Here is an 11,548-nt window from a genome sequence, read left to right as displayed (position 1 = left end):
ATTTAAATGTGCAGAAGAGCTTCAGGATGGAGGACGACCAACATCCCGTGTGTCTGTCTACTGAGTTTCTTCTGTAAAGGTCTGATCGAAGGAGTTTTGCTCATCATCTTCACCTGTCTCCTGGTGCAGGTGCTCGTGACCAAACACATGGAAGGTACTGTGTGTCATCATTTATATTTATACAGAAATTAAAATGCTTGTGTTCTCATTTTTATTGGAAATCAAAACCATCATTTTGTCATTACTAGCAGAATACTTTATCAGATGTACCCAGGCAAACCTGCTAATACCTCAAACAGCACAGAATTCATTATTCATTATTCAGTTTTAATATGAAGTAATATAATAATACTTATTAATGTTTATGCTGGTCTAAGAAAATTTTAAATATCAAATTTAAGTGAATTTGTGCCTAATACAAGCCAAGAAATGGGGTAAGAAAATTGTTCTTGATTTTTTTTATTAAGTAAAAATTTTAAACTTATTTTAAGATGTTTTTCTTACCCCATTAGCAGATTTTGTTTTGCTTGTTGATTGTCATTTCTACGATCACAAATTCAGACATGGTTTTAATGTTTAAGTATCCTTACCAATCTGTTAGGTTCTACTCAAGCCGTGCTGCATTGCAAAGTTAATCAATCAGCTTCTGGATCAGATTCATTGCCTTCATTTCATTGCTAAAAACAACACTATTTTGTGTATTTGGTGTAATATAATGTGTTTGCATGTTTTTTGGTTAAAAAACACATTATTTTCCACATACCGCATGTTTTAGTAGCTCCAGATTTCACTCTTGTCCTGAAACGTATTGATTTGAAAAGCTCTGTGTCTGTGATTGGCCAGCTAATCTGTATGTTGTGATTGGTCTGAATACCTCTGACGTCAGCAGGAAATGAGACGCTCCTTACCATGTTTGAAAGAGTTTGCTCACTATGCAATGCTAACAGGAGTTAACTTGCAGGCTGTGAGTCAGAAGCGGGAGGAATTATGATAATATCGGTCTTTACATCACCAATCCGTTTTGAGAAATAATAATGTTGTGATAATATTTATTGCTATATTAGACTTTTATTGCTGTTAAATATTGTCGTATATAATATGTAAATCATATATAGTATAATATGTAAATCATATATAGGTAATATATAATGTGGTACTACAAAGTGACCCTGCTAATTTTTATTTATATGTGGAGATAAATAAACCTTTGCAAATCTGCTGATTTGATCCATTCATGTCTTTAAACATCCTTAATCCACATTTACTAGTCTATGAAATAACATCTAAAGTATATTGTTTTGTGGAAAAAAGAATGCTTTGTTAAATTGTTTAAGTGCTTTTCTGCAGAAAGTGTCAATCACACAATCATATGCATCAGCAGTCAGCAGTGCACTGCAAACGGAGTACATGTGAAAGCACAACGGGTGCTTGACGGATCCGACCACATACGTTCTGGAATACGCACCGCAAACACAGTATGTGTGAAACAGGCGTTCGGCGGCTTTTTACAGCAAAGGCCGACAGGCTATACCATTTGGGGAGGAGCCGCGCACTGATCCCCCATATTTTTGAAAATTCTAGACATGGTTGGACCTGCCGAATAAGTTTTATATATTGTGCCACACTTTTATATACTGTGTTGAGCAGAAAGGCTACACAGTTTGACCAGCACGAAGTGGTCGCAAATCAGGCCGCCAGATGGTGTTGCTAATATAACTCGCAATGTGTAACTATAATCAGACCGGCACTTTCGGCCCTAAAAAGACTACCGGCCCACCGGGAAAAGTCCAAACTCTCCCGAGTGTGTTTGTTGTATAGTCCAAGAAAATATGATAACTTGCGTCATCGTTTACATTGGGGTTTGTACCTTTTGCATATCGTTAACATGAACTAATACACGCTTACACACCAAATGATATGTAAAATCATGAATCGGACAATAGGTGCCCTTTAACAGAGCTCAAGTCTTAAGACTTGTCTGTAAATCTGGGGGTAAATGTCATACAGAATGAGAGAGAGAGAGAGCGAAAATGTTTGCTTACATTTTTAATGCCTCATAACTTTCCCCACAAGGATATCATCAAATCTTACCTTACGTTTTTTTTATTTTAAGTGGGTTTATCTGGTATTACCATTATTTTAAATAGTTTGAAGATCCAATTGTTTTTATTTCAGTTATAGCAATGATAAACCTGAGATTGAGACAATAAACTTTTGTAAAAATATGAATCTGGGCAAACAAACATTGTCATGATGAATAAATTGTGTTAAAAGGAAATGTGACAGGTTGCCCTGACCTATCATTTTTAAATAATATCCTTATCATGAGAGCATAGTTTACCATTTTAAAAACGACTTTTATTTATAATTGACTTGTAAAATCCCTTACGGAAATTCCCATGGTTCTATTGCAGTTAAAACAAACAAAATATGGCTACTAAAGTTAAACCATGGTTACTGTATCATTGTTACTACCCATGACGCCAGTTTGTATTAACATTTCACTAGTAAATAATGTGGAAAGAACAAAGATTTCACGCTTCCATTTCCCTTGATTTTTAAAATGCGTTATTGTAATAACTCGAGTCGCCTCGTGCCATCACGCATCAGCGCATAAACGCATCGATTACGCCGCTATGCGCGCGCCTGCCGCGCGTTCACGCTCTGCTGTAGTCTTATCGGATGTGTGCGCGAGCCTCATGTCAGAGCACTGCAGATGTGACACCTGTAGTTTTTCACATCTACATTTCTGAAGTGTCGTTTCATTCTTTTTGAAAATATTAATGTGGAATTTGAAGGTAAGAGAAAACATCATCATAAATGTAGATCAGTTTAGATATAAAGATATAGTTCTGTATTCTGCATGTTATTCTTGTTTAATAAACCACTGGGGACTATGACATCCATAATGTTTACTATAGTGTATATAAAGGGACCATAGCAAAGTTATTTCAGTGAAGCTGTTTAAATCTATTTCACTGGGTTAATCTTTGTTTTTTCAGTTTATTTGTTCTTAAAATATAAATACAATAATATAAAATATATTTCTATATCAGCCCTGTTTATTTATATTTTCAAAATGTTATGAGGTGACGATTCCATAGATTAGAAAAAAAATGGCAGAATGGTTCCTTAAAGATCTTTTAAATTTTTTTTTTACAAAAATGTTCTTTGTAGTAAAAAAGCATTGTTTAGATATAAAAGAAATTGCTCTCTAAGGAATCTTTGAGGAACCAAAAATGTTCATGGGATCTTTTAAGCATCTTTATTTTTAGTGTTGGACATCAGATCTGAACCCATTACTTCTTCCTATACATTTCTGTGTTACTTTTATGGTCATTTGACATTTTGGTTAAAAAAACTGATGGTAAGTCAGCTCAGAATGGGTTATCTATGTTAAATCTTTAAAATAATGTTTTATAATATATATTCGTGAACAATCTAAATTAAATAAACATGTATAAATTACATTTGTTCAAATTAATAAGTGGTTGCATGTAATTAAATAATCTAATTTTAGGTATATGTTTTTAGTTGAACTTACTCACTTGTTTTTTAGTTACCTTAGCACAATTAAATTGAGTTTATCTGAGTAAAACTGTTACATTTACCAGTGCTATAATCATGTTTGATCAATAAATAACTGAAACAATGATGTCAATGAGACTCTTCTACACAATGGTGGTAACCATTTAAAAACCCAACAAAACAGTAACTTTTTTAAATACTAATACAACAACATGCTAAACATTAATAAGTCCCTCTCTTTTCTTATATTAATTTAAAAGGCAAAAAATAACCCATTATTTAAGTTTTATTAAAGCATGCTGAAAACCCCATATTGCTTTAATACAACACAAATGATTCATGTAGACTTAAATTATGTTCACGTAAAGTGGTGTTGATTTAAAATCTAGAAACCCCTTAATATTTTCATTAAAATCAAAAACGATATTGTAATGGATTAAATTAGCAAATTTTAATAATGTTATTTAGGGTCAACATCTTTTTTTCTGTGAAAGCCCCTCAGTCTTCCTATAGATCTTAAAGGTGCAGTGTGTAATTTTTAGAAGGATCTGTTGAAAGAAATGCAAAATAATATACAAAACAATATTATCAGGGGTGTATAAAGGCCTTTTATAATGAACCGTTATGTTTTTATTACCTTTGCATGAGACGTTTTTAGCTACATACACTGAGAGTCCCCTTACATGGAAGTTGCCATTTTGTTTCTACAAACTTATTTTTACAAAGTTGTCTCCTACGATGACGTGTTTTTCCAGTTGTGGCTACCGTAGCTTCTCTATGCGTTTCAAAAGCGAGGGGTGAGCAGTGGACTGAGCCGTTGGTTGCAATTCGCAACCTCACCACTAGATGCCACTAAAATTTACACACTGCACCTTTAATACATCCTAACAGATTTCATATTCACTTAAAATTTCTAAAATGATTGTATCTCTGTATTGACTGTAATCTTTATAATGGTTTTGTGTTTTGATAGTTCATCTTCAGATCTTATTGGCTGTTGGCTTGGCTGTCCTCTGTTTCTGCCTGATGATTGGCTGCATCATTTGCTTGTGTCACAAAAAGGCTCTTCCCTTCAATGACAAGAAGACGGGGCTATCCCTAACCTCTGTACCGACAGATCATGTTGCTGTGACTATTAGTTCCTCCCCCTCCATAAACACGCTGCCAATCAAACAGCAGTATGAGGAATTGGATGGAGATGTCATGGATTCTCCTTCATCCAACAGCAGTTCAACATCTTCAGGATCAGATGTTCAATCCTTGTCTCTGCCTCGCTCTCTCTCTGAACTGAAAGGCTCTTCAAAATCACGTTTCACACTACGGAGACTAAGTTCTCCCACGGTGTCCTCCACTGTAACTAAACCTGCCGTCCGCGGTCGTTCTTCACTCCCTGTCATTCCTAAATTCAGTCTGGTGACAAAGACCCGCAGAGCGCTTGATCGCAAAAGCGCCAGGGTTGGAGATAACTGTTTGCATTCAGAAAGCAGCAGGCTTACCACCTGCCCATCATCATCTGGTTTCCATTACGGCTCCAGTTCCCTTAAACCCAAACCATCTCTTCACTTTACCTTGTTTTTCTGTCCAGCAGAGAGCAGACTGACAGTCACCGTTCTGGGTCTCTACAGAGGCTCTAAGAAAATGAGCGGGGCCGTAATCAGGGTTTGTTTACCCCCGGTCTGTCCCGCACCAATGCAGGGCAGCTCAAGACGCAGACGTAGCCTCAGTCCAGAGACACCGGTTCACATCTTCACCCTGCAGGTGAAATCAGAGGAGCTTTATGGTTGCACGCTCATACTGACAGCGTCCAGCAGGGATTTCTCTGGATTGAGAGAGACGGCTTTGGGTGAACTTCAGCTGACGTGTGCAGAAATCGACTGGCAGCCCGGGTCCACCGTCACTTTCAATCGTCAGATTAACACTGCAAGCAGGAGCCTGAGGAAGGTATCACAGGAGATTTGGTCCATGCAACAAATGTTAAACTGGGCTCCATGCACATAGAAATATAATTTGTCCAACCCAGACAGCAGAAGGCTCAGGGCCCGATCCACACCTGGGGTCTCATATATAAAACTCAGGGTTCCCACAGGTCCTGCGTCACCCTGCCTTTAAGCATCACAATTGGTTGAATTTAATATACACATTCAAACACACTTATCCCTGGAGGTGTCCCCAAAGTTTCACCGCAGTGATGCAGCGCAAGTTCCCTTTAAAGGGAACTGTAACAATGTATCTTAAAAGGTAACACGATGTAAAGCATTCACTTGAAATGTGTCCCCACATTTAGTCCTTGAATTTGAGGTTATTGGACTTGGAAAGTCCTTGAAAGGTCCTTGAATTTGAAGTTTACTAAAGTGTGGGAACCCTGAAAACTGTGTGTAGGATCCTTCCTAAAAGTCTACGTTTGCACAAAAAATATGAAGACTTATAAAACAAAGCATTGTTCCCTTTATAAATTACAGATTATCTACAAGTGTGCGTACATGAATCATCCTCAGATCCCACCTTGCAAGCTCATTCTCCCGTCCAGCTTTTTTTATAGGTGATAACTGGAAACTGGTGTACACACGTTTTCATCCCTGTTTTGTAAATACGCATATGTTACAAATGAGACCACAGGTCTGCACTGAAGTCGGCAGCTTTGGTGCTGATCCGGCCCGGAGTCGTCTGCTGTCTGGGAGATTTCAGCTTCACACAGTCCTTTAAATTGTAAATCAAAATGTAGGAAATGTAGATCATGCTGCTTTTATCCATGAGGAATTATTTGACTGGTAAACAGAGAAGAAGATGAAGAAAGAGGACTTTTGGTGAAAACCAAAGTAATTTTAGAGCAATTTGAATGACACCTGTCAAATGGTTTGAAGTAAACAAGGTACAAATGGTAAAGAAGCCAAGTGAAATACTTGTTAAATTTGAAGTAGATTCACTCTGTGTCCTGAAGAAGTTTGAGCATGCGGCAGTGATTTATATATCCTGATGATTAATTCATAGATTACATCAGCATGTTTCTCACAAACCTTCATTTGGAAATGAAGTGATTCATCATTTTGAAACATGTCATCTTTTATGAACCCAAAAGACAAAGATGAACTTTAAAAGTAAAAACGAAGACACTCCGAGTCTATCTCCTCATGTAAGCACATACAAGATACATAAATCATTACATTTGAACACATATTCAAGCCAAATAATAATAATAACTTTGCCTAATTTAAATAACTCTCTAATGCATTTTTCTATAATCTTTAATATTTTTATCATCAGTAATTATTCAAATAAAGTAGGATTAAGCATTTTCTTGGCTGTCCATGACAGACACAGGAAACTTAGAGGGGTGGAGCATGCGATGATTGACAGATGTACAATAATACATCAGACAGAGCATTAAATCAGCCCAAATAAAATTTTAAACGAGAGGCAGAAATTATAGAAGATTTCATTAATTTACCTATTTTTATTGTCATGATGCTGGGGTTTAAAAAGCCGTAGGCAGCTGTTTAAGAATCCTGTGCGTCAAACTGTTTAAATTTACATTTGTTCATTTAGCAAAAGCTTTTATCCAAAACAACTTACAAATGAAAAAGCATTTTTTATAATAATTCATTTAATTTGGTCTCAAGAGCCAGTACTGTTTTCATTAAATCATGAATCAAATGTGTGTTTTTTGCAGAGTCAGAGTTCTCAGGATAAATTAGTGGATGTCAGATGTTCGGTTTGTTCAGGACAACTTTTGATTCTCCTGCAGTATCAGACACTGGCACACCGCATGAAGGTGATGGTCAGGAAAGCTGACAATTTACCCAAACTCAGCAGAATTCCAGGAAGCCCAGGTTAGGTTTGTCTGTCTGTCTGTCTGTGTTGTGTACAGTGTTATATATTTGAGCAATTATATGTGAATGTCAACCGGTGCAAAGTTTTTACATAAAGTTTATAACCATACTTAGAAATCAATATTTGGAGCACTGTTGCCAAAGAAGGTCCCTGGTTTGAGCCCTGGCTAGGTCAGGTGGCTTTTCTTTGTGGAGTTTGCATGTTCTCTCTGTGTCAGCGTGGGTTTACTCTGTGTACTCCGGTTCAAAAACATGCCAAAAACATGCAAGTTAGGTGAACTGGAGATGGCAAATTGCTCCTCCCCTAACAGATTAACTTGTGTGGATGTAACTTGTGCATGGATTTACTGGTTCTTGCCATTATAGATGCTGGAATGGCGTGAAGAATAAATAAATAAAATAATCAATATTTGCCAGTTTAAATGCCCATGCAAAGTCTCGGTTAAAGTTTTTAAAGCATTTTTATTTTCCATAGTTAAGTGTAACTTTCACAATTCTCACATCCGTAACCGAAAAACATTTCATGTCCATAACATTGTTTTTTGTTCTTTGAAGAGCCATCCTTTCTTCATTTGTTGGGTATTATTGTATCTGGTTTCTGCATTTCAATTCACAGAATTCCTACAAAGTATGTTGTCTCCCAAAAACCTGTGTACTTATTTGTCATAAATTCCTCATATAAAATGGAAAACATGAGTATATAGACTGATATTTTTCTGATGTCTGGGGCCAGTTGTTCAAAAAGTTTAATCTGATCCAGATTTGGAAATCCCATGTTTTGCTATCCAGGATCCGGTAAACCATCTCACTATTTTCCTGGTTTTTCAAAGCAAAATTGGATTGGATCACCCTGATCCAGATTCATACATTAGCAAATCTGGATTAAATCGGATCACATGTCAGTGTTGACTATTAGCTATGTAAGAAACAGCAGGTAGTTTGGTTTGTATGGGGTCACTAAGTGTTTTTACTTGAAAAGACAATAACAAAACTTACCCTACACTGTAAAAAAATTCAGTAGAAATTTGCAGCTGGGTTGCCGGTAATTTACCGTAGATTTAAATTTATGTTATTTACTGGCAACATTTTGTTCAAAGCTAGATAAACATTAAACATTTACAAGTCTTTGTCTTCACAGAACAAAACTAGAAAAACAGCATCAAGCAAAACATTCTGGGAAACAAAATCTGAAGCAAAAAACAGAAAAAGGTTGATGATGATTTCTGTTTCCCCGAATGCTTTGCATGAGGCTGTTATTGTATAGTTTTATTCTGTAAAAATAAAGACTTGTGAAAAGCGCTATATAAATAAAATTGAATTGAATTGAATTAAATATTTAAAATGTATTTAACTTTGAATAAACTCTTGCCAGTAAATAACATAAGTTTGGTTTCTGATGGTTGTGATTTAATGAATATACTGTACAGTGCCAAATAACAGTACTTTACTTTTGTTAAAACTACATTTTGGTTTGCTATTGTCTGATAGATTTATTTTGACTTTTTCTTTCTAAATTGACTGGAATTAATATAATATTAATATTATATTATATAATATAATATTAATATTTAATATGGCCCATGTTATACTTTGAATACTTTATCATTAAACTGAACTGAACAAAATTTCAACAAACAAATGATAATTGTATAAATATTACATAATAGAAATGTTATATTGTAGACTAACTGTGGGTTTCTATCTTTTAGTAACATTTTATTGGAAGTTTTATTACATTTTTGTTCCTGAAATCCACCTTTCTGATGGGATCAGAATAATCCTACTTTTTGCGATCAAACAAATCCCAATCTTACTAAAATGTTTTAACCAACACAAAGTGACGATCTGATCCAGATCAAAACCTAGATTGGATTTTGTAATCCAATCCAAATTCAGAATCCATTTGTTTTGTTTTGAACAACCCATTTTGAAATTTTGATCTAATCCGATAGTCAAAATCCAAATGGATTACTTTTGGCCCAAAGAGACTATGTCCGGTAGTGTACATTTGTAGAAATGCTGGTTGTGAAAACTTTTGACTGTTTGGTTTCTGATGATTGTGATTTTAATGAATATACTGTACAGTGTCAAATGACAACTAAAGCTAATGATTACTTTTGTTAAAATTAAATGGTAAATATTTTGGTTTGCTATTGTCTGCTGTTGGAGGGGTTTATATGGACTTTTTCTTTCTTAATTGACTAGAAGGTTTAAATGGTAGCCAAATGTTATAATTTTTATCATTATAAGGATTGAACTGAACAAAATTTGAACAAACAAATGATAATTGTATAAATATTACATAATAGAAATGTTGTACTGTAACTAACTGTAGGTTTATAAGTTTTAGTAATAAGAAAAATCCTACTTTTTGAGATCAAACAAATCCCAATCTTACTAAAAATGTTGAACAACACAAAGTGACGATTTGATCCAAATCAAAACCTAGATTGGATTTTGTGATCCAATCCAAATTCAGAATCCTTTTTTTTTGCAACCCATTTTAAAAATGTGATCTAATCCGATAGCCAAAATCCAAATGTATTCGTTTTGAACAACTGGCTCTAGAGGTTTAGAAAAATATAAACAGATGGTTCAATATATTGCTAACAAATGCATTCTCTGAGAAATATTGAATGCAAATGTCACATCCATATGGAATTGCTCATATATTTCTGGTATAATAAAGTGATTCATAAGCTGTAAAGACAAACACTCATGTTGATTTTTTATAATGGGCGTTTGTCTTTCCAGATCACTATGTCATCATCAACCTACGTCAGAGTGGAAAGGTAATCAGCACTAAGGAGACGAAGTGCGCCGCTGGTGTGAACGCTGTTTGGAACGCACCCTTCCTGTTTGATCTCCCGACCGGTGACATTGACGCGCTGCCTCTGCTACTGGAGCTCATCGTAATGCAGGTAACCATTGTGACAATTTTTTTTCATTTGAATGAATCTGCATCATATCAAGTATAACAGTGACACTGTGATTGACAGGGGCGGCTCTACACAAAGAGTTGCATTCTGGGCCGTGTTCTGATTGGCTACGAATCTCCTGAAGCAGGAAAGCAGCATTGGAAAGAAATGTGCAGCAGGGTGCAGGTGGAGACGACACACTGGCACGCACTTCAACCTGACACCTTATAGGCCAGCAATCCTTAACTCAGACGTCCCCAAACCAGTCCAGTGTCATCGAACTACTTCACTGATTCTCATTTCGAGTGGACGTTGATGGTTTGGGGAAAATATGTTAAAATGGACTTGAATCCTAATGCCTGTCTTTACAACAGGGTTATGTTGCTTCAACAGAAGTTGTGCATTATAGTTATGTTATTGTGTAAAAAGGAATTTTTTGAGTTGTTTGTTAGCCAGCTTATTTCTGCTACATGATTTGAAACATCTCTTCATCAGTAATTATATTAATGCATCCACAAATTGTATCCACAATGATTATACAGTCAACATTCACAAATGCAGCGTTGATTGACACGCCTCTAATTCCTAATTTTGACCTTGTGAAAGTGTTTACCCATAGGGCAAAAAATACATTTCTCTGGCCAAAAATATGTATATAAGTATATGCTACATACATTTTGTAGAAAGTAAAGCTTAAATATATTTTTGGAATTTGAAAATATATTTAGTTTTAATCTTCATATATTAACATTTAAAAATGTATTTCAGGGGCAACAAATACATTTCTAAGAAATCAAGAAAAATTCAAAGGGCTCAGAAATAGCAGAAGAAATTATTTAGAAAAAATTGAAGGTCCTCTTTGGTAGGCTGTAGGGTATACAAAACGTCAAAAAAAAAGGGAATCCAAGGCACTCTTCGTATTTCAAAAAAGTATTATACATATTTAAACATGGCTATAACATTAAAACATTAAACTGGGCACAGATGAGATAGCCTTATAAAGCTTTTTTATAATACTTTTTTGAAATACATTTCTAATTTTGAAGCCCATCACTGAAAAAAATGATTCATTGAATTTAATCAATTTTTTTAAGGTAAGTGGTTGCAATCAATTTATTTAAGCTACATTTATACAAAAGTTTTATATTTTATTTTACTTTACTAATCTTTTTTGTTTAAATGTAGCTTAAATAAATTGATTGCAACCACTTACCTTAAAAAAATTGATTAAATTCAATTAATCATTTTTTTTTCAGTGCATACAGCAACAAAAAA

At 35.0% G+C, this 11,548-nt stretch overlaps 1 protein-coding gene across 1 annotated transcript; it reads left to right on the top strand.

Annotated features, from left to right (window-relative positions):
* The first annotated feature begins 13 nt into the window (after positions 1-13).
* LOC129419705 (uncharacterized) lies at positions 14-11,352 on the top strand. Its single transcript, XM_055174873.2, has 5 exons — positions 14-154; positions 4,502-5,469; positions 7,196-7,355; positions 10,110-10,276; positions 10,355-11,352. Exons 1-5 carry the CDS (start codon positions 148-150, stop codon positions 10,502-10,504), a joined length of 1,452 nt encoding a protein of 483 aa, XP_055030848.2. The 5' UTR covers positions 14-147; the 3' UTR covers positions 10,505-11,352.
* Positions 11,353-11,548: the final 196 nt, after the last annotated feature.

The sequence above is a fragment of the Misgurnus anguillicaudatus genome, chromosome 15 (assembly GCF_027580225.2).
Source record: "Misgurnus anguillicaudatus chromosome 15, ASM2758022v2, whole genome shotgun sequence".
NCBI classification, from domain to species: Eukaryota; Metazoa; Chordata; class Actinopteri; order Cypriniformes; family Cobitidae; genus Misgurnus; species Misgurnus anguillicaudatus.
Note: the sequence above shows the minus strand (reverse complement) of the source record. Positions and strands in the feature narration are given on the sequence as shown.